This window comes from Brugia malayi (assembly GCF_000002995.4).
Source record: "Brugia malayi strain FR3 genome assembly, contig: Bm_v4_Chr4_scaffold_001, whole genome shotgun sequence".
Taxonomy (NCBI): domain Eukaryota; kingdom Metazoa; phylum Nematoda; class Chromadorea; order Rhabditida; family Onchocercidae; genus Brugia; species Brugia malayi.
In genome coordinates, this window is record NW_025062478.1 from 7,398,885 (window position 1) to 7,423,371 (window position 24,487).

General features: G+C 31.0%; 2 protein-coding genes across 2 annotated transcripts; both read left to right on the forward strand.

Annotated features, from left to right (window-relative positions):
• Positions 1-3,650: 3,650 nt before the first annotated feature.
• Positions 3,651-11,444, forward strand: Bma-lmd-3 (Uncharacterized protein; the record flags this gene model as incomplete). Its single annotated transcript, XM_043082009.1, has 16 exons — positions 3,651-3,755; positions 4,404-4,524; positions 5,457-5,614; positions 5,883-6,019; positions 6,241-6,373; positions 6,610-6,673; positions 6,904-6,971; positions 7,659-7,773; positions 7,892-7,931; positions 8,050-8,157; positions 8,271-8,392; positions 9,191-9,342; positions 10,010-10,113; positions 10,464-10,627; positions 10,862-11,022; positions 11,202-11,444. The coding sequence occupies 16 exons, from the start codon at positions 3,651-3,653 to the stop codon at positions 11,442-11,444; spliced, it is 1,995 nt and encodes a 664-aa protein (XP_042937943.1).
• Positions 11,445-19,813: 8,369 nt separating this feature from the next.
• Bm4262 (Uncharacterized protein) lies at positions 19,814-24,487 on the forward strand (the record flags this gene model as incomplete). The annotated part of the gene is made up of 5 exons (XM_001901674.1): positions 19,814-20,906; positions 23,144-23,319; positions 23,438-23,532; positions 23,780-23,956; positions 24,259-24,487. 5 exons carry the CDS (start codon positions 19,814-19,816, stop codon positions 24,485-24,487), a joined length of 1,770 nt encoding a protein of 589 aa, XP_001901709.1.

Genomic DNA, 24,487 nt, shown 5'->3' on the forward strand with positions numbered 1-24,487 from the left:
CAATATAACAGTTGCAGTTATCCCTTGTTTTTGTCAACGCGGCTTCACTTAAACAGAGTAATGGACCGTACTACACTGAAGTTTATTGTACCATTTGATTTACCCACTGCCTTTGGAAGCGGTTATCAAAGTTTAAAATTTCGCCGTGGTTGAATATCACTTTTCTTACATGGGATTGAGTCGCTCTGTTCAGCCTAAACATTATGAGCATAAAATTTTTGGGGATGTTGGAGTTGAAAATATTGAGACTTCGGACAACTTCTGTAGAATAATCATATGTATGATATTTGCCTTTTTTACACTGAAAGGTGCCATTTAGAAAATCTCCAAGAATCTCAAACGATTTTGATAATGATTTGGTGCTATGACAAGATTTTTCTACAGTAACAAAGGCATTATCAGTATGTTTTGCATTTATTTATTGTTTGTTTAATAACAATTTGTTTTCATCGATTTTCGATAAATAGCAGCCTTCGTCAGCCCTCTTTCTTTGACTGCGTGGCCGATCATCGTATTCTTTTTTTAAAACAAAAAGTTTCGGAAATTTCCTAACTTAAGTCACTTTTGAATTCTCAGTATTTACCTATCCCAGGTTGACATGAATATCTCATGGATATTGACTTGTTACAGCGATCGTTCCAATTGATAGTTCACACCTTAATAATGTTTTGTTTATCTGCGCGTGTGGAATTCACGTGTTTCTGCACTTAAATTTAAATTAAAGACACATAAATTTTGTGAAAAAATTAGTATCACCAGTATGTATTAAGTAATGTAGTGAATAACATTAGTATTTAGCTGGTTCAGTACAAATTCAATACTTCTTTATATTGGTAAAGATACATTAAATTCATTGACCTTCAAGTTCATTTTCATTATTATTTCCTCTGCTTCCACTCAACTTTCGCTTTTTTTTTTTTTTGGTTTCCTTGGTATTTGTTACTTTGTTGACGGTTGTTCCAAACTTATTTCGTTTTATTTTCCTTTACGTCTAATTATGCATTCTTCAAGATTTTGAATTAATTAATTTTTTTTCGCTATCGTTGGCGTGAATTGGATGCTTGAATGCTTGAAATGTTAGTTTGTTTTTTACTGAGTATCAAAGTGAATATTTTCTTTAGCGACTCACTTGTATCAGCCCGATAAGCAAACTCTTGATTTGATTCTCAATGAATGCCTCCAGTATTATTTAGTCGCTTGCATAACTGTTCTTTTAATTGATTTTAAAATTTGTTCCAATTATAAGAGCTTGTTCTGACCGAATGATTCTTAAAACTTTAAGTTCGTTTTTATGCCAAACGTTTTTTAATTGGAAGAAATTCCTCGTTTTAGGAGCAAAAGTTTTCAAGTTGTTTGCAATGATAATATTTTTTATGTAGCTTGATGGTTTTCAATTAATGGTAAACAAATTGTTATGTCTGTAACATCCATTATCCATTACGAGCAGCAATGGTATGCTTACCTTTTGATGAAAAAATGTTCAGGAGATATTAAGATTACCCTGCATTTTGTTTTTTATTATAAAATTGGGGAAAAAGCAGCTGATTTACATACGTTTGAGAATTAGGTCTAACGGTACATGTTATTTTGGTGTATAGAGTCATTAAGCGCCTCTTTTATACGAGTTTTGATGTAATGAGAAGCCGTATGAATTAACAGGAATCCATTCCCAACTCCATTACTGCGTTTATTCAGCCAGTAAATATTTTCTCGATATCCCTGTAGTCTGATGTAGTTCCTCCTCATTTAAACTCCAGAATTATTCATTCAAATTAACTCAGTTAAACTCCAGAATTATTCATTCAAATTAACTACTTTCTGCCATTTCTGAGATAAGCTTGATTCTAAGACAAACTTGGTGATATGATACTTTATGCTAAAACATGATATCGATTGGTAGATAATATACATAAATTCTCTCATGCAACGGCGTGAGATCAGTTTCATGTTCCTTTTTATGTTTTATTCATTCATTTTAATCATTTAATAATTAATCAGATTATTATTTAAGCCTAGTTGAACCTAACAGAGATCTTCTGGAATTCATTGAAACTTGGTCTTTCAACTGATTAAAATAATACAATGTAGAATAAAACAAGTAACTGGATATACACACTGATGATTTTTTATGGACATAGTTTGAATCTTTCTCTTTTCAGTCTGAAATTGTATTTTCATCGTTTGAAGGGCAATGAAATCAATATACATTTGTGATAGTAATGCATAATTTCGTTTAAGGTACCAGTTGATTAAATTTTAAAAATTAGATGTGTGAATTTGTTTGTGGAAACGTGTTTGATTTGTTGCTTAAAAATTGCCTGTATTTATTCATCTTTTGGTAGAGGAATTTTTTTCCGAATTGAATGACTGAAGGATAAAAAATGTTACCTCGTTTTAGTACAGATATCATTCACATTTTATCTTTTATTTGTACTTTAGTTCACCGGGCGCTTGAAATAAGACGTTAAAGTTTAGTTGAAAGTGAGAAAATGAGTAAGCAAAAGCAAATCATTTTCAATATTTATTCCTGAAATATTGGTTTTTATTCGAAAAGGCTCTCTCCTCATGGCAAGAGAAAATTGGAATCTGCTTTGTAGACTCGCAAGCTTTATTTTTTATGTTTTTAAGATGTACTTTTGAGCATATTTGAGTTCCTGTCATCCATAAATGAATTTTCTGTTTTGCTGAGCTTATTATATAGTGTTTGTAGTTCACATGGTGCTCTTCTTTCCTATTATAATTCCCAGTACGAAAGTTTCTTATTAAAATTTGATTTAACAGCACTTACATTTGCATTCCTTAGTCAATAGAAGAGATAGCTAGAATGAATTTGACTTGGCTGGTATAAGTTTCAATTTTAATTACACATACTTTGACACTTTACCAGAATTTGATTTACTAAGTAATAATAAGTATTAGGTATAATTTAGGTTATAATTTTATAAATATATTGCGCTATTCATAACCAGTGAACTTCAGTAGTGTTCAAAAATCCAAAAATCCTTGCATCTGAAGATCAAGGATTATATTTTCATAGTTGACTGAAGTTTGCATTTTTAGTACTTCATGATTTTACTTGAAAAACCATTTTATTTTCAAAATTCTATTTAAAAGCAGTTGGAAATTTCTATAACGAAACATGATCTTTGCAAGTTTGGTAAGTTAAAATTTTCCTCTTTTTCTGCTCTTTTCTGCTTCTGTCTTTGTTACAGGAAAAATTATTTTGATAGTCAAAATCAAGAAAATTTTTTTTGTCTAGCGCGTGGAATAAAAGTCTCTTATTTTCTGTAATTTTTATTTCAGTTACTGAGATATTTTAACAACCTTACTATTGAAATCTTGTAATCTCACACAGCAGTTATTTGTTGTTGTCACTTACTAATTATCGACCAGTTTATATCATTTTAATTCCAGCGATCGTTTTTTTAATAAATTAATATTCCAGTTTCCAGCAAGTAATTGTCTCATTCAAATCAAGTTTAACCTTTTTTTTTTTTATTGCAAAGATCATGTTTCGTTGTAGAAATTTCCAACTGCTTTTAAATAGAATTTTGAAAATAAAATGGTTTTTCAAGTAATGTACCTGCTATTTAACATTGCAGAAGGAAAATTTCTTGTTTCCGGGATAAGCATTCTGTTTTCTTTTACAGATGGAATACACAGTAGCGCAGTCAGACTCGATTGAACGGATTGCTGCAGTACATGATTGTACTGTGGGTGAGCTGATGAAGATGAATCGACTTGCAACACGAATGGTAAATTTAGCATTTTTTTAGAGTTAATAATGTTTTAAAATAAGCATTTGAGTTTGCTGTATCGATTGAGTTTGCTGCAAGAATATAAAAATATCTTTGTTTGCATTCTGATTGTTATTTGATGTCGTGCTTTAACATATTTCATCTCTACGGTATCCAACTTAGTCGTTTTGTCGCATTATTGACGGAAACTTGTCATCAGTGTGAAGAGCACAGAGAGGCATACATGCGAAAAGGACACTAGTCAAAGGTCGAGGTCAGATTTCCAACGTCAGTAACTTAAGCAGTAACTGAATTGGTTAAGTATGGCAATCTTGATTTTCTTGCGATAAAGATGATGCTCATCTCTTCTGATGTGTCAAGCATAATGCATTGAATAGCTGGTTATGTCTATTTTCGATAATAAGTCATGAGGATAAAACAAAAAGAATTCTGGTGTTGTGAAAAATTCAAGAAAGGATTCGGAGTAATTTGAAAGATTGCGATCTAGTAACTTCCAATAACTTAGTGATTTTTTGTTCATGCTCATAAAATTATTGTGTTCATTGGAGTGCATAGGGTTCGACATATCATTTCTCTACTAAGGTTTTTATACAAATACATCTTATAAACAGATAAGATGCTAACTAAGCAACTAACATGTTGAAGGTATTTCCTGGACAGAAGCTTCTTGTTCCTTATCCGTTGGATGAGAATGATGTCTGTAATGCTATTTCGGGAAGTCGTCTCTCTGCGAATCAAGCCACAATAACTGCTGGAAATTCAAGCGGTTAGCAAAAAAAATCTATTTGCCTAATGTTTCAATAAAAGTATTTTAGTTTCGCTGAAGTTTGTAGACATGAAAATTCTGAATATTACATTTTGGGGAACTGAAAGATGATTACATCACAGCATTGCAATTTGTATGTTTCATTCTTTTTTGCATAAATTCTTAAGTGTTATGGCTAGTCATATCTATCTGTTATATATTCGTATATGTCTCTCTGAATGCTTATATAGCTACTGTCGTATGCCAAAATACCTTTTCTATCTTTAATTTCATTTTTTCTTCAATATAAGCGCATATTACTTCCAGTTATGTATTTTGATTTCTCCAATTGTGTACTTTACATGTACGTTTTATGAAATTTAACGTTAGATGTTTGAAATTCTGGAAATAATTTCGAGAGAATGTTATTCATCCAGAATTTCATCGATGTTGAATAATTTAAATGTCTGAGAAATCTAGTTACCTTTATGCTTATCGCAGTCCATTACTAAAAAACTGGAATTCAATTTGATAGTTTCAAAAGGAACTTTTTTCTTCATCCTCGTGATATGGTTCATGTTGCTGGAGCTAGACGTAATATTTTAGAATAAGAAAGCTACAAAAACTAGTGTTTGATTATTTTATTTGTTATGCGGAGTTGGAACACAGAATGTCGAATTTGTTTGTTAAACCGTTTTGTGTTATCACTTATTAAGAAATAACTATATATATATTTCCTCCTGACTTGTATTTATCTCGTAATCTATTTGAACCAAATTAGTGAGCTATGCTTTTATGATAGGACAATGTCTTTTTTATTGTCTCTCTATGTGAAGTTTTTTTTTTCTTCTAGACTTACGGATGACAGATAAAGCTCTTGATAGCTTGGAAAATCATGATTTGATAATAAGTATAACTGTAAGATTTGCAATGTGTTTTATATACTATTTCAGGAGATAGAATTCGACGCGGGCCTGGAATGGCGGTTCAGGTGTGTGGCCCTGCCGCCACACGATCAGATAATTCAAGAACTGCATTGGAAAAACACCGTATATCTTTGGCAGAAGATGAAACAAACACGGACTGTATGAAAAGATTCATCAAGTTAAAGGTAGAAAAAGAAGTTGAAGTAAAAAGAGGGGTAGAAAAACGGTTTTTACAGAAAAACTTTTTTTTAATAAAAAGAAGGTAAGCAATAGGAGTATTTGCTAGGGAAGTAGATTTTCAGTTTTTAATAACATTTTTTTTCTGAACAGTTAGCCTCGAAATGTATGTATTTGTGACACGAAAGCTTGTGGGAGTGAAGTACCTTTTTGTTTATGCTTATTCTTAACTCTTATTCATTCCATTTGTGTAATTCAACTATACTCAAATTAAAGGTTAAACAAATGACTGAAGTTAATGGAACAGTGACAGGCACTTTGCTGGTGACACCTAGTGCTTTAATGTTTGATCCAGATGTTATACATCCTCTGGTTCTTGAGAATGGTCAGGATTTGTATATTATGATGGCTCGGTTAGTTTATATTATGCATTTATAATTTTGTAAATTGCTTTTGTAAATAGTTAATTCAATGCTAGTATGTCATTTGAGACGCTTTTTTTATCAAACGTGAAATGGAGTATAGAAATTGATCCTTTTCGCTCGCTATGGAAAATAATGTTATACTGCTCTTAAAATCTTTGACTGTGTTCTAATTTGAAAGTTTGAAACTTGAAATTAGAAACATTTTACAGGATGGAAGAAGTGATTTCTGTAACGATGTTTAAGAGTGCTGCGGTATTAATTGATACTGAGGGCAATAAAGAATTTCACGATCTCGCTGTTCAAGATCCATCTGCTCCTGAATGTTCTACCGTTCTCGCGGCTGTTAGTTACCTTTTCATATCTAATCAACTGTCTGAATTTATAAACACTATTGCCTTTTCCACTTTCTGGGAATTTATTTTTGCAAGGTTTGTTTTGTTAAGCTAGTGAAATATTTTTGATGTAATTATTTTTTAACTTTATAAATCCAAAAAAAAAAAAAAAAAAAAATAGTTTGAGCAGTAATATCAAAAAATACATAAAGTATTAGATAACGCCTAATCTTTCTCTTTTTCAAGTTCCGGGAGGAAACTGTTAGCAAAATATCGAAGAATTCGACAGATGACATTCATGAAAATACAGGTATTTACTGTCTTTCTTATTTAGAAACATTTTTAGTTTTACTTTCATTTGTTTTTTCTCTTGTTATCAGACTATCATTTTCATTGTCAAACCTTCAACTTTTCTTTTTTATAGAAAAAATTTCCACTTATTTTATGGACTTTAGCATGTTTTAAGTTCGGTTTTATAGTATTTTTCTTAATATTTTTACTATTTCTCTTTAGGGATTGCGCATTCATAATAATTTTCAGATGGTCAGTCGTCAAAAATCTTTTTTGATGATATGGACCTGGAACTAAAGCGGAAAGAAGATAAGGAGGTGAGTTACATTGTATAATTCACCCAGTGTTATCTTCTTTTAAGAAAATTGCGCAAAAATCTTTCCAATTTTCAAATAATAGAAAGTTTTTGTAATCAAAAAACTTTTTGTGTGCTATGAATTTCTCATTCTTTATTTACCGTTATGAAGTAACGCATCTAAAAATTCTCTAGGGGGAAGATGACATTTATGCTTTTCACATGTCTTCCGAAAATTATATTATTTATATGCAACCGTATACATCTTATATAACAATAATTTATACCATTTTTTCCCTTTTCTAAATAGGTTTAAAATCAATGAAAAAGATTCCACAAATAGTATTCATTTAATAGAATACAGAGAAAAAAACCTTTGTTTCTTTCTGCGCATTATTTATCCTTTTTTACTTTGTTGAATTCATTGGCTAGTTTCATGTAGTGATTAGTTTGACAGAAATAATCCAGCATATTTTTTTAAATTTGTGTATGTATAAATTATTTTATTTTGTTTTAAAATTATGGCATGGATGGAAATGATTCTTTTATTTTGAAGCTTCCTGAGGTATTTCTTCTTAAGTTTTTAGAGAGAACTTTACTTGTTTTTTCAAAATTTTAAATGAAAATTTGTTTTTATCATTCTGAAAAATTTCCCTTTCACATGTTGCATCTTATCATTTTAAGAAGATGCAGTATTTCCGTATTACAGATACACATTGGACATGTTGGGTCGGATTTTAAATCCTTGCTGATTACCGACAAAGGAAGTAAATTAGATGAAGCTGCTCGAACTGCTCGGCGCACTTATTCTGATCTGTCGAACGGTTCTGTAGTTTACATAACATGCCATCATGTCCATTCAAGTTTTTAGTTTAATTTTCAAATTTTGAGTTTGAAAATAAGCTTTCTTCTTATTTTTATTACTTTCATTCCGCTTTTCAGGGCGGAAAGGTGATGAAATTGACAGAATATTTATCTCTGGGTAAGTAATTAATAATTCTGGTTTAAAGATTTAATCATTTCTTCTCTTCAAGTTAGCGACATTCATGAATGTTCGCAAAACTAAATACTCTTCGGAAGTAAATACAAGTTTTGAACAGAAACGATAAGGACAAGCTGGAATATTGTTCGCAGCCCTCGACAAGCACAAATGTTGCACGTACTGGATTAACTTGTAATCCGCTTTCTAAACTCGGGAGAACGTTAAGGTCTGTTTAGATTTTATCCGTGAAACTAATTGTCCTTATAATTTTCACTCCTTTGTTCTGAAAATTGTCTTTATTACTTGGCGGTTCGTGATTTCAAGAAAATTATGTTTTAGTTTTCATGCAAACACCATTCGCGGTTCGGTGACCTCTGGAGCTGAACGTATGACACAGTCAGCAATGAGTGGTACAAAGTCAGTTGCTCAGGGTGTTGTTTCTCAAAGCAAAGCTGTTGCAGGTGAGGTCCAAAGTTGGTATTATGCTATTTCAAGTCGTGGGAATTCAATATTGACCATAGGTTAGCTTGCAGTAAGTCAGGGAGATATTACTTCCTAGCATTGTTATTCTTTAACACAAAACTGCATTATTCCTGATACTGGCATTGATTTTACTGTATTGTTTTACTGTTTTTGTCTTTCCTTGATCTACATTAGGATAGGAACAAAACTGGTTTTATTTTTTGGGAAGATAAATTAATGAAATGACAGTGCGATTTAATCGCTGAACTTTAAATGCTTCCATAATTTAAAAAATAACCTATCATGTTATTCGTTGCTCATTTTCTTGTTTTAAATTATTTTTACACATTGGAATCGTATAGTAATTGTGGCTTTTCTTATATGTTTGGTTTTTTATTGTAGAATATTGGATAATAAAATTAATTGAAGAGGGATCGAATGTTGGAGGAATGCGAAGTAGATAATAATATAAATAAGAAGTTAGTATTCCATAAGTATAACAACAAAGAGCTTTTCGAAATTTAATACACTAATGTTGAAGATGATTGAGAAAAGTTGTTGTGAGCAATGTTTTCTTTCATTAGGTAGTTAGTTTCCGTATTTGATGTTTTACTGAATTCTTTGTAACGTATTATTTTTTAACAACTTTGTGGAAGCGTGAACTTTTTTGTTTGAATAGGACGAAATGTGGTCTGGCAAATAAAGCATTTTAGGATGTGTATCTCGATATTTACTGTTTTTTGAAGCTCAATCATGTAGGCAAATAATTTTACGCATAAAATAACAATGTTTTTCAGGCACACTACAAACTGGTATTCAAACAAGTGTTAAAGTGGCAGCAAGTCATGCGAAAACTGCTGTTGGTGTAGTAACTACAGTGCCGCAGGGTATTGCTAGCATGGGTAGTGGTTTGTTCTCTGCATCGCAACATCCTGAAACGTTTCTTGAGGTTAGCATGTTTTTAGTTTTGCTTTGATCTTACTCAATATGAATTTAAATACGCGTAGAAGATGTTCCTTTGGAATGTTTCTGTGTTAGTTCATTTTATATTTTAGAAGCTCTGGGGTTCCAATACAGTTGAAAGTTTTTCTAATACTATATTAAGTACTACCACTAATAATGAAATTGATGTCGTGCTAAAATCATTTGATCGTATTGAAATGGTTTCGGACTTTACTGATTACGCTATTCTCCTCTTTCTAGACTTTATTTTTCTTTCTTTAGATGTAGAAAACGTGGAGAGTTTACTAACATTGTGCGGCTTTAATTCTAATTTCATAACCTTTAATTGTTTGCTGTGGGAACTTCATTTAGATCCAGATTACACTAGTTTGTTTCACTTCTTGAATTTAAGGCCATACTTTAAATTCTCATCAAATCGTATGAAAGTATCGTATGATTTAATTGACTTGGCATTCAGAAATATCCGATATTAAAATATTACCGATTAAGTTATTTGCACTAAATTTGATCTTGGCGTCACAAAAATATATATATTTTTTTTTTTGTGCTCAACTTTTTTTCTCATAATTTATACATAACACTATAATGTTAAGTTTAAATTCAACCATCAAGCATTGTTTTTCACTATAACAGTAATTGGATTCTTAAATCAGGATAAGGCTGTTTCAAAGACACGAAAAGAGCAAAATTTGGCTACGTTACTCTCGTTAAAAGAAAAGGCTCAAAAACTGAGAGAGGAAGCAATGAAAAACAAGCAGTAAGTACTACGAAACCATTGGCATCTTGATCAGCGAGATTTTCGGAAGACATGTTTCCTTTTCAGTTAACCATGATGAATTTTTTCTCTGTTCAGTTAAGTACTATAATTATCTCCAAGATCTAAAATATTACCACTTATCAAAAGTGACAAAATGACAATGATCCATCAACGTTTGGCCAGGAAATTAAATATCATGATAGAATTTTGGAATAAGAATATTTGATATTAGAAAGAGAATTAATTAGTTATAAATAAGACCAGTGAAATTAAAACATCAGTGAATATTTTGATTTGTTATATATTTATCTGCTTTTTGTGAATTTATATTCCTTTTATCCTTTTTACAGCTTCTTTTGCGCTACATCAACGAATGAAATGATAAACCTGTTCAAACCAGTACACGAACTTCCTTCTGCTACACAAACATTTTCAGCAGTTGAAAAAAACACCTTGACTGACTTACCGTACTATATGGTTGTTCGTCTGAACAGAAAAAAAAAGTGTGACAAAGGTAATTACATCTGTTTGAACGTTATGAAAAGCGAAGTAAAGAAAAGCTCTACCAATTTTTTTTTTTTTTTGTATCGGATGAGTTGTCTGAAATACTATCATATGGAATTTCCTGTATTTATTGTATATACTCTAATTTCTTAAATTTTAGTTTTATGTGACAGCTTATCGAAACCGTGAAACCATGTATTTCACTCTTTCAATCAAGTTTCGATTAATAATTTTTGGTTTTGAGAACGATTCTCAGCAATTGATACTGTGCGTTCATCATCAGCAACTACCGAAGATGTGATTGCTAACGATGCAAGACAAGAATTCTGGTTTGCTATACCAAAGCATAAAGTTGATGCTATTTATCACTTTCTATTGCAGTGGAATCCAGAGAAATATGGGTCTGTAAGTTTTTGCTGTTTGAATATTTGTCTTTTTTGAAGAATGAGGCATTTCAAAAAAATTTTTTCAGTAGATTTAAGAATCAATTAAATTGAAAGAAGCAGTGGAAATATATATTAAGTCTTTTTTGGATATTTTTTTTAGTTTCTTTTAAAATTTGTAACCTTTTTTGTCCTTTACAGAGTATAAATGAGTCAGTTGATCAGCAGGAAATATGCGAGATGTTTGAAGACTGTGAATTTGTGGTTCTGGACTCAGAAACTAGCGAGAAATTTGCAAGTTGGTTATTATTTTGTTCTTTGAAGTATTTATTCATAGATTTCATTTTAAAAGTATTTATTCTTAAATTTCAATTTTTTACATTTCTTACATTTGTCATGTTGCTGTTAATATATTTAACTTATTTTTATTCTTTTGTTATATAACATTACTATTAATATTTTTTAGTAAGTATCATTATTTGGACAACAATTAAAAATACTCATTTTATTTTCTGGAAAAGTTTTTAGACAATTTTTACGTGTTTTACTTGATTAATTGCTAGATTTCTTTTCTCTAATGTATCAAATTTCTAAAGTGTTCAGCGATGTAATTTTTTATGAATCGCTAGTGTATTTAATTTATTTTTATTTTTTTGTTATATAATCATTAATTTAGCAAATGCCTTCTTATATAAGGTTATTATAACGAAAGATCGTGTCATCTAAATAGGTCACTGAAATAATATTATTATTCGTAATAGTACTCATGAAATGCTCATAGTACATCAGATGAAAATAGTGCAAGGAAGGACATACAGACTGATTTGATGTTCTCGGTTGCATGTTTCGAATATTATGATAGTTTCGCTGTGGTATTTACGCAAAGCAAGAATTTCTTTGCCGATTCGGAGACAGCTGCTCATATTAGTATGCATAGCGAAAAGGGGATAGTTCCTTGTTCATTATTACCCACCTTGTCAGTTGTAATTTTTATAGCCACATTAATTATCCAACTTAAACTCACTGATTTTTATGCTTTTCAATGTACTCCTGCCATAATTTTTATTTCTTCTAGGAAGTATATTCTCATTAATCTCACGCGGCTTACCTGCTGTTCATTAGTTTTTATGGTTTCTTTTCTAAATTGCATAGAGGATGCCGCTAATTGAATACCCTGATTAGGATTGAAAGGGTTTATCTTGTAGTTTTACCAATCATGCATATCCTGAATAGAGTGTTTTACAGTAAATGGAAGAAAGATTTTGCTTAATAAAATCCAGTTATATCTGATTTGGTATTGTTCTTGTTTTTTGTTGAAATCGGAAGCGGTTCGGATTTTACGGTTTTTTTTTTAAAAAAAACATCATGAAATTTTCCACACACTATCTGATTTTTAGGGTGTTTTCTTCGTATTCCTCCACTCTATTACTGTTGTTACGTATATTTTTTGCTCCATACAGTACTATTCAGCTAGACTATGCAGAATTCAACTAGAACCTTGCGTATTATTTTTTAACATTAGTCTTAAGTAATTTCTAGAACATCTTCAGTAAAATCTACATGTATTTACTTTTTCTCTGCTTGTTTATTCTATAATAATCGAATTGGTTAAATTCATTAAAATTCTGTCGGAAAGTGATTGATGGAATATGCTGTTTGTAAGCTAGAGAATTGTATTCAAATAAAACTAAGAAGTAGATATTTAGAATACGCTTTACATTTTTTAGAGATTTCTTGATACTTGTAGTTCTCATAAAGGTGATCCTTTGTTAATCTTATGTCTGACAATAAAGAACATTTCGACTTTTTTCTCTTCTAGTTGAGAAAATTGAAAATGTAAATTCTGAAAGCAATTTCAATATATCATAGTTGATATTGCTCACTGATCACTTGTCTTTTGTTACATGTTATTGAAACTTAACAGATGCGTGATATCATGAGTTATAAACCCCTATTCGTTGCTGCCGTTGTTATTGTGAACAAATGAAATGGAACAGGTTGAACAAATCGCCGTTGTTCGATTCTTCCATTCATTGCCCTTTCATCGTCGTTTCATATGTATCAATTATATATTTGATCATTTCATTTTTGATGTAGGAAGCACTTTTTCCACTTAAAAATCTTCGAAGGCTTTTTTAGAAATAAAAAGTTAGTTTATCACAGCTACGATGAAATGTAATCTTTTTTCACAAAGTCCAGAATTTCGCATAACTGATTCTTATTGTATTCTAGATGAGGACCGTGCTATTAACCGGTTAGCAAAATACTTCGACAAAACACTTCCGTGAATTATAATGTGAGCATCAAAGAGAAAAAGATTAGCTTAGGTGTATATATATTTTTTACATTGCTTATATTGGAAAGTCCTTAAACGAAATACTTGAGCTAATTCCACTATTTTTTATTGCTATTTATTTTATCCTTTGCATTCAATGTTACTATTTACTTAGCAAATGTTCGCTAAATTTTTGGAAAAGGAGGCATTTGTTGAACAGACATGAGCTTTGCATTTTCAAAGTTTGAGACAACGCGTCTGCTGCAACAATTCTTTCCTGTTCCTGTTTTTAATGCCACTCGCTCCGCTGCTTGGAAAACAGTACCGCTTTTCCATTATCGTTTTTGTTGTTTACAAAGGACATTATCTGAAAGTCGTTTAAATGCAGCAAATGATGACTAATAAATGCATTTGCTGAGCAAGTCGTACAAACATTAAGAGGTATTGATTTCTCCATCAGTTAACGGCTAAAGATGTTGACTGAAATATAGTTCCTTGAAATTTTAAGATTAATGGAATTCATTCATTTTTTCAATTTTTCGTTAGTATCAATGTGGTTTTTTTCTTTTTCGTTGTATCATTAGTATTAGGAAGAACTCATTTCGTGAAAGATGTCATTCTCTGGATAAGGATTTTCAAGAATTTACTCTAATACAAAATTCACCTCTGAGATCATGTAGTGTGATATCTCCAAAGCATTCCATTTCTCAGCCATTCTGGAGTAATTTTAGGGAAAAAATAACAAAAAAGCAGTGCTGTACAAAAATTCCCTACTATTTTTGGAGTAAAATTAATTTTTGAATCCACTATTAAAAAATAATGATGCATATCACAATTTTTTTTTAAATTCAAGTTGAATTCGTGAGTTTTTTCAAAATTATTTATTTTCCACACGCTTTTCGAATGTATTTCGATAAGAAATCTTTATAAAACGTTTCTTCACTTTGTCTACCATTCCCAGTTATATCATTTCACATTGTGAATGAAGTGGTAGTAGCCTTATTTTTCGAAACCTCTTGCCTTCATTTGTTTTAGTTTATGTCTAACTTTTTTCAGATAGTAAATGTATTAAGAAGTTTACTTTCTTTCAAATTTATATGGACAAAAACTGTTTCTGTAGATGCAGTTTCCATACTGAAACGGGGATTTAGGGTTCTGCATGAAGATTTCCAGTAATGACAAAAATTGCGTAGAAATTTACTTTCAGTAATATTTGCTTATTTAATCGATTTAAATGAGTAAATGAGGTGTTTAAATGGGTAAATGAGACAATAAGCTTGATATATGATTTAAAGGAAGCTTTTTTTCGAAAGTGACGAATTTAAATGTGATTTTCGAAAACACGAAGTTAGCTCATAGTTAAATATGTAAAAACTTTGTGGTGATCTTTGGTGAAAAATTTTATGCATTTGATAACAACCTTTGCAATATTTATGCTCACATAATCTCATGCTCATGCAGACTAAAAATCACATTTCACAACCATCTATAGAAGCTGTCAAGAAATCAGTGTTTTTGTCCTAAAATCAACAGGTATCGCAAGTAGTGAAGTGATACTGTTGCAAATACCTTATCTAAATTTATTTTGAAACATCAGATTGGCTGGTTTTCGTAATATGTATGAAACTTGGCTTAATTTCGATATGTGCTCATATTCTCTTGTTCGGAATATCGCAATTATTGCAGAAGAAGGCTGAGCAAAATTTAAAAAGGAAGAGACCAAAACTAATTTTAAATTCAAAAAAAGTTTTCTTTTTTCCGAATGCGCTGCTTTCCTTCTCTTCCCTTAGTATTAAATTTTTCGTTGTTTTTCATAGTTCCGCCCTTTATTTGCCGCAGAAATTACTTTTCACATCATCATAAAAGAATTTTGCTTCCTTCATTCTACTTCCATTTGTTCATATGTGCACTCTGGAATGGTTTTATGGATCATTATTGATGTGTCATCATTTCATAAAAACATAGAAGTTCTTTTTAATGTCTTGGACGGTTATTTTTAATATTAAATTGTCCATTGAAGTTAATCTAAGCTTCATTTTTCTTGATGAGTGATGAAAGAACCTATGAAGAAGTAGCTGCTGTTTGTGGATGCATGCTGTCATCTTCCAGGGTAAAATTGGTAATTTAGTACATCTAAACTTTTTTTTAGTACACGTAATTGGTATATTATTTTCCGCGTCTAATTTCTGTTCAGATATAATTCAAGATAATGCATTTTTCAACAACATTTATATGGAACTTTTTGGCAGTTTCTTTTTTTATCTCCCTTTAAAGTCTACTTATGTGAACTTCAGGTTATTGCCTTAACCTTAAGAATGTAATTGGTTATACAAGTGAAACCAGTTTTTTTTTTGATCAACTTCTTATCTGTGTAGAATTAATGGGTTTTACCTCCTCCTACCGTTCAGTCTCTCTTTTGGCGCGTTGTATTATAAAGAGCAGGTATTATAGGTTGCAAAATAATTACGAAATCTACGGAAATATCAGAAATGACTCATCAGTAATGATAATTCAACTTATTGAATATATGTGTGTGTATGTGTGTTTATATACATAAGTATTGTATGCAATATTAATCACAGTTTTTTCAATTTGCTAAGATGCTAATTTTATTAGTTTTGATGCGTTTCAGAGGTACACTTGCTTGATTGTGATTGTGTGCAAATTTAATTATGACTGCAACAATTTATACTTCAGCACAATTCAGTGGTTTCAGTATATATTCTTTTTTTGTTCTACTGATAAATACTATACTATGACGATACGCTCCAATTTTCAAATATTATCATGAGATGTAAGACTTTAAGGGACTGATTTTATATCCGTCATGTCGAACAATTTTTTCATTTTCTATTTAATTAACACTTTTGATTGTATTAATTTTGGTTATTTTAGATGCTTAAATATTTCAAATCTTGAGCACTTCTCTGTGAAATGTTTCACAACTGACAAATTTTTATACAGTTTATCATTTGTCGTCATTTTTTTATTTAATGGATTTAAATGAATTTCACTTCAATGTATTTATGAAAAGATTTTTTTTTCTAATTCGAAACGCTTTAAATAAAACTGCTAATTTGAATTTAATGGAAAGTTTTTGGAACGAATATTGATCTGTTTTATTCTATGTTTCTGTAGGGCAAATTTTTCTTTATCGGTAGTTTGTTTCAGTGATGCACAAAAATGGTTTGATGGTATTTCAGTTATGAAAAAAAAGGACTTTGTTTCCCTCTTCATCATAGGTCAGATGACGATATTTTTTTGATTTCATGTGATATTCTCGTGGAACAAAAAAAAAATCAAAAATTCTATTATTGCAAGTGCAGAAATTTTCTTTATTTTTTTCTGTTTCGTTAAATTACTATTGATGTAACCCGGCATAAAATTCTTTAAAATTTTTAATGTTTTGAGAGAATCATACCTTCCAGTGACCACTTTTATTTGGCTAGGAAACATAAAAAGTCAAGATTCCAGTCTTAAGTTTGCTGTTGTTTTGGCATTCACCGGTATTGTTTACGAAATAGAATTCTTTGTTGCCCTTTTAATTTGTGGGTCAAAGAATTCTGTTATTTAAAGATTATTAGTTTATGGCCTTCACGTTACAAAAAGGAGAAATCTTTACTTTCAAACGAGGGCAGTTATGTTTCATGATCTTCCTAAGGAGAATTTGTTTTTTGTCCCTTTCTTTGCTTTTATTTCCATGTTTTACCAAACAGTTTCTGTAATAAATGAAGTATATTTTTATTTTTTTAAAAGTATGCCATAATTTTCAAGTGGGACGATCTTCTTGTCTTCAACTGAAATTAACCTATAGAGGATCTTCTTGTTTCAGTCCATTGCAATGGTCCAGTTTTTTTTTTGTGATTTAGAGTTTTAGTCTGTTTATCCTAGAATATTCTGAATTTGATCTTTACTCACACATTTTTCTGTATATAGAACTTTCAGAATCAGAATTACTGATCACTAATGTCTGATATCTGCTATAAAAACTTGAGTAATATAGAGTAAAAACAGAAGAGAGCTGGAACTTCGCGAAAATTTCCAAATTTTCAAAAGAATCGTTCGAAGATCTTAAATGACATCGAAGTGATTTTTGATATTAATTTTTCGGATTTTGAGACTCTCACTATAGAAATTAGTCTTATATAACCTTAATAAAAATCTCATTGGAACCTTATTTGGTTAAAAATTGAAAATATTTCTAGAAAAATCTATGATGTTCTTGCAAAACTTTTGAAAAAATAAAATTTCCTATTCTTGATATTGCACGGTTGTTTTTCCATTTTTATTAAATCAGATTAACACAGTAAGTCTGGCAACAAAACAAAAATATTCTATATTGTTTGGTAGTTTTTTGAGCTTTCAGTTTGCATCTACTATGGTGTTGCTACTAATGCAAATAAATACATGTTGACGAATTACATATTTTCTCTTTGCACAATAGTTGTGTTTCTGGATGTTTGATTGTAAAAACAATTTTAATTCCCTCGCATAGTTGCGAGGGAATTAAAATTGTTTTGATATGATGGGATCCTTCCATGAAATTTCTAATTAACTATTAAAGCTGTGATCGAATAATATGCTTGATGCGATACATGCGATGTTCTTTAAGCGATAAATACTGAATTCCACCTTCTCATTTGAAATTTACCGTATCGATTTATACATTCCAGATTTCCCCTTATAATTTGTGTAATGTTGTACTTATATTTTTCTTATGTCACGATTACTTTCCAAACACAAGTGCGTGGACTTTTTAGAATTTCACCGAATTAATTTTATTTTAACTGGATTGCAAAAAATCCTATACCTCTTATAAAGATGAAAATCGAAGTTTTTGTTGGAATTAAAAATACTGCCATAGGTGGAATTGTTGAGTGGAAGACAATGTTCAAAAGCATTTAAAATTTTCAGTTTTTGAGGAATTTGTTTTTATTTCTGTTTATTGGAGGTATTGGTCAGACGGTTGGATATGTAATTTTTTTTTTCTTTATTTTTCTGCTTGGGTTTATGGAAGACGCAAGATTCGAATCACTATATTTTTCGCTCTTTAGCAAACTGTAAAATATTTCCTGAAAGTTTAAAAATTCAGATTTTTTTATTTTTTGAGGTAAGAATATTTTTTTGGGCAGAGAAATTAATAGTAATCTGATTCGTTTTAATTTTGTAAGCAATGGTTTTGATGGAAATGAGTACTTCTCGAATAAAGAAACAACTAATATTTCTGGATTGAATTATAACTGTTATTTGTCACATTTTAATACCTCGTAGTTTTTCAATTAAACTTGAAATATAATAAAATACTTTTGATCTTTCTGTAATGCCTCTGCAGTAGGACTTCTGATTATCAATCATTCTGGTGGAATGTTCCTTATTTGTTAGAGTTTAAATGAAAATGCTTAAAACTGTCCCTGTACTGAAAAGACTCATAGTTTTCAGTTGTAACATTTAGAAGTAAAAAAAAAAATGAAATATATTAAAATTTTTTTTGTTTGATTCAGGATATATGACGTTATACTTGTTCTTTATTAAAAAAAAACTGTACTTTGAAGAATAGAGATTGGGTTGCTGGAGATATGATTACTTAGAAGAGTTTGAATGTGGGGCGGGAGTTATGTTAGATTCTGAGTTTACTAATCCAGAGTGAACTTGAACTATTCTCACCTGAAATTTTTTGAAGTAACGCATTTTTCATGCCTCCAAATTTCCTGAACTTTATAAGGATTCCACATTTTATTAGGAACAAGAAGTTGAATCATTTAAGTATGTTTTTGTTGCTGCTGCGGTATGAAATATATTAGTGAATTCACTATCATGTATAAAATGAACAAATGTTTAAACTTCTTTGCTCGATAAAACATTTACGTCCAGTATTAAACTATCGAACATAGTTTAATACTGAATGAAAATTAAACATTTACTTTCACTCGCATACGCAAAGTACAATTGCACCATGTAATTGCCGTATTTCGTCACGTATTTTGAAAAGCCCAACTTTTTTTTTTTTTTTTGAAGTGTTTCTCCTCCCGTTACCTCATATTCTTTCTTATTTTATAATAATTGTTCTCTTTATTAATGCAGTTTTTGAAGCAGATTTAATGTAGATGGAATTCTCATTCTGTTTTTTACTAGAACTGAAAAGTTTTTGCTGAATATAGATGGAATTCTCATTCTATATTACTAGAACTAAAAAGTTTTTGCATCCAATTTCGTTATTCAAATTCTACCGAACCTTCTCAGTGAATTCATTAGGGTGTTTTAAGTGATGTGAAAGAGGAGTCCTTTTATCGCCAAAACAGTGCTAACAAAAACTCATGGTCGTTACAATCTTATTCCATTGAATTACATGTAAAATGTGGTTCATAAGTTAAACATTAAATAAGGAGATGCGCCGTAAAATGATTTTGGCTTGTTTGACCAGCTTTGTTAACAACCTGGTTGTTTGATTGTCGAATAGCAGATCAATAGCTTCACGTTGCAGAACGCAGCTTTTTTTTTTTACAATTTTTGAATAGCTGGAATAAATAGGTATTGAAAAATGATTTTCCGACAAAACAAATATTGGCAACTTCTGATGACAGTGGCATATTTGGCATTAATACGCCTCGTTCTACTTTTTCAATCTTCGTTATTTTCTCTCGATAATCTGATTTTTTTAAGATTGTCGAAAAGGTTTTTGATCAAAAGCGAAGAATCTAGGGAATCGGGTCTTTTGGTTTGGATTCAGATTTGCGATTTAAAAGAAATGGGCATCGCAGGATCACATCCACATCTTTATCATCAATCCATGAACGGTTCAAAGAAATATCGTCATATTCTTTGTCGTCATGGTGTACCGAAAAAGTATTCACTGTCAGCCCATTTATCTTACAAGCCTTGTACGGAAGAAAAATTCTTTCCACCACCTATTTTGCATACTAAGTTTCATGAATTGAACCTTAATTGTTCATTCATAAGTATTTTTAACACTGCTGATATAAACCAGATATTAAGCCAGAACTCTTTACCGTTGAAGGGTGATAAAAGAAGAAAATGTTCTCCGTTCCGGGAACTCCCTGACACTTCGACGCGTAAACGCAAGAAAATTTCCTTTCCGGTTTCGAGTTCCTGTCGGAAATTTTCATCTCCAAATTCGCTTGATCGGAAAATCGGCACCAGAGTTTTACCAACTTCGAGTGTATCATCAGGAGTTGATTCTGTTTCGGAAGAGGATTCAGAAGTAGATGTCGAGGAAGAAGATAAGAATGAACAATGTGATAAAGAAGTTAATTCAAAACATGAAAATGAAACCTCTGAGTCAATTAACAAACAGGCTGCTGAAACAGATCATATCGCCGAAACAGATTTGCACATTCCTCGTTGTTCCCTAGATTCTGGTGCAAGTTTTGATGAAGAGGATTCCAAAAATGCAATTTTCGCTGGCAGTTCTGCTGGCAAAAATTTCGAGACCGTATTTGAAGAAGAGAGAAGCGATGACAGCCTAACTACTGACAAGTCACAAGGAATGTATTCTAGGAAGAAGTTATCCAAACGTAAGAAGAATCGGAAGTTTTCATTAGTGAAATCTTTTCGGAAAATGAGTAAACGAGCCATTTCATTACCATCCGCATACATGGCGAGCTCTTCAAAAAGTAAGTTTTTATTTTCTGAATTTCACCGTATAATCCGTAACATTGCAAAAAAATTCATTGCAATGAACGCTTTGCCAAGAATGTCAAAATGCAGCAATACCCATCTGTTTCTTCTCTCATATCTCACTTAAAATTTATGCTGTCGAAATTGTAACGTCCCCGAAGCTTCCCTACAAGATTTGAATAAAGAACTTTGATAATGAAGTCTTTTGAGGTATGGATTTTATGGGCCAAAAATCTTTTCTTTGTTTCTCAGATGAAAAGTATAATGAACAAATAAGTCAGCCTGAAGAGAATGCTTTCTTTTTTGTCGAGCATCTTTTTTATCTTTTATATCTTTCACATGTAATAGAGAACATAACAGCGAAAAGCCAAATATGCAATTGGATGGCATCTTTGTTTAAAATTTGAAGCTAAGAATTAAGTACCGTAGAAGGTGCTTTAGAAGACTACTGTATGTTTTTTTGCTGCGTGCATTTGATGTTGTAAGTTCTTAGTATTTGTGATTATAAATCTTTTCTGGTTTGATATTACAGTTAGTCACCCCCTTATTTTCACTTCGCAGCAGTTTGCAGTGCTATTATATTCCATTTTCCCTTATTAATTCTTGTTTTTATTTAATTTTTTAATGCCAATGATTCTAGAAATTCATGTGCTAATTTACAAGAAGGCTCTTCAGCATAACTTTTTATTATTTTCATATTTTAACAAGTAAAAATCTCACTTTAATCAGTGATTCTGAGCCATCTTATCGAATTATTTCATGTTTTGATTAATGAAAATTGATAGTTTTTCTTTATATCGTAAAATAAAGATTTTGCATTACTTTTTGTAAGAGTTGGACTTCAGAATTTTTTTTTTTTATACCATATATATTTTTTGATCGAAATGGTTGGCATTTAAAATTCTTTTCTCCTACCGTTTTATCCTTTTTTGGGTGCTTCATGGCAAAACTTTCTCGCAAGGCTGAAATTATTTTCTGTATGTTGTATATTAGCAGATGAAGTCTCTGGAATTTTGTTGGATAAGTAAATACAGCTTCAGAAAAGAAATACATTGGAAACCTAAGTTTTTTTTATAACACTCTCATTAGAATGTCTTAAATGATTTTAAGTGATAACTCCCGAAAATTTGAGGATTTTGAAACCTACTGATATGAAATAATCCAAATTATAACTGTTCCAACCATTGATAGATTAAAAAGAATAATTTTTAGAGTTTTTACTGTAGATTGTTTTTCATCCATAATACTGTTTTGATTTTTTTTTTTCTGCCATTAAAGTGAGTATTCTACTCGACATGGAATTTAGGATTTCTAAAAAACATGAGTTGTTTTGTTTCTTATTCTTCAACAGATTAGACTACAAGTAATAATTTACATTTCCAAATGGTCGAAATGTTTTTCTTTTTTTTTTTAATTTTACTGATCTGCTTCACATTTCTCTAGCTTCTTTTTCCTTTTCTATGAATTTATAATATCCTTGGAATGCTGATTTTAATTCATCAGTATAAAATTTAGAATATTAAACTGGAGTATTAACTTTGACCTCTTTTTTTCTTATAAATCCATCTTTTCAATCAAAAACAGAAACTAAGCACATTTTCTTTACTGTTTTTTTCTTATATTTGATACTTACATATTCTGCACAATGTTTACATTTTCAGTTTTATATTTACGTTTATTTATTGGAATACATTTGGAAAAGTTTTTCCTTTCTGGTTTGTGTTTTTTATATTTTGCATTTTTTGATGAAAATCGGCCTCATCAGCAGAAAATTATTTTTCAACTTTTGCGAATGCTGTTCATGCAATATAAGTTATTGCCGTGGATTCTGAAAGCTGTTTTAAAAACTCTTGTATGAGTATTATTGTTTTCGTGATGTTGTCAGTAAATTTATGAATTAAGATCTTGGTAGAATACCTATTTTATTGAATTCAGCTGCTGCTGTTATGCTATGAAGGCGATAGTTTTCTTCATAATATAATTCTACATTGTACACATCTTCAACGATTAGACGGCTTAGCGTGGATTTATTCTATTGTAAACATGTGTAGAATTTGTTAAGCACATTTTGCTAGTGCTACCTCATGTTCTTTTTCAGATTGCATTAACCTCTACTTTTTCAATCAGCTGTTTATCATTTTTGCCTTGATTAAAAAAGATAAATGAAGGGGAAAACTCTTAATTTTCACCGCTCACCTCTCAGGTCTTTAATAGTCTCATCAAAAAATTATAGCCGAGGCGCCACCTTCTCGAGTGTTCGGTAGCACATATCTGAATCGGGAATGGGAGATTGTGACAGTGCAAGAGATGTGCCAACGGATGTCGTTAGATCAGCTAGACAAAGTTGTCCTGCCTCTTCCGGATGGTGCCACTTTTTCGCAAATTCTTGATGAAACTATGATTAGGCAGGTTGGTATTGCGCTTGTTTTTGCCCTGAGCTATGTTTTATTTTAGAAATGTGAGACATTGTATTAGAAGTCTCCTTTTGGATATAAATTAGGTTTGAAATGAGATAAGTTGTTTGCAGATGGTAGACGTGCTTCCGGCCCGTGCTGCAGGCTATCCATGGATCAACATTTATAATTCTGAAAAGCATGGCTTTTCATTACATACTTTTTATAGGTCCGGTATTCAAGACTATTTGCTTTTTCATATTTTGGCTGTAAATTCAGTTAGTTACAGAGAGTCTCATCCATTTCTTTTTGAAATAAATTAAATTCCAACTCTATTTGAAAAACTGTCTTTTCGGAACTGGACAACGGAATATTTCGGAATATTATTATCTTTTAGATTTACTTAGTCTAGTTTATTGCTGGAGATAAGGAATTCAACACAACTAGAATAGTTGACGCAACATTATTTTTTTCAGGAAAATGATCGACTGGGACGAAGAAATGTCACCCATACTGTTGATAATTCGTGATTGTGAGAAAAATGTCTTCGGTGCAGTAGTTAGTACTACAGTGCGTCCATGCGAACACTTTTTTGGGACCGGTGATTCATGTTTCCTTTACAAATATGTGAACGACCTCGAGTTGAACAAAAAGTAACATCCAGTTTTCTTCGAAACTTTGTTAATTACGTGGTTTTTTTTTTACCTTAAAGGGAATACCTTACATGTCATACCACCAATCATGTGGCAGAAGTTATGACATATAAGATAGATAATTATCTGTGGACAATGTTTATGTTAAGAGCCATTTGTGTTGGCTAAAAAAATTAAATTATTAAATGCAGTTTCTATTGATACACAACACTTATTATCAGTATTATGAGATTTCGAATTCTTGGGAATTTTCTACAACTCTCCCACATTTTCTGTTATATTAAAATTTTGTAATCATACAGAGTGCTTCGTATTTATTCATGGAGTGGTTTAAATCAATTCTTCGTGAAAGCAAGCATGGATTCACTATCGATTGGTGCCAGTGGTGGTCATTATGGGCTATGGTTGGATGCGGATTTGAATCACGGTTGTACACAAGCCTGTGAAACGTTTCAGAACGAACCGTTAGCTGGTGAGAGCGAAGATTTCGCTATACAGTTTGTCGAAGCTTACGGTTTTCGTATGGAATAA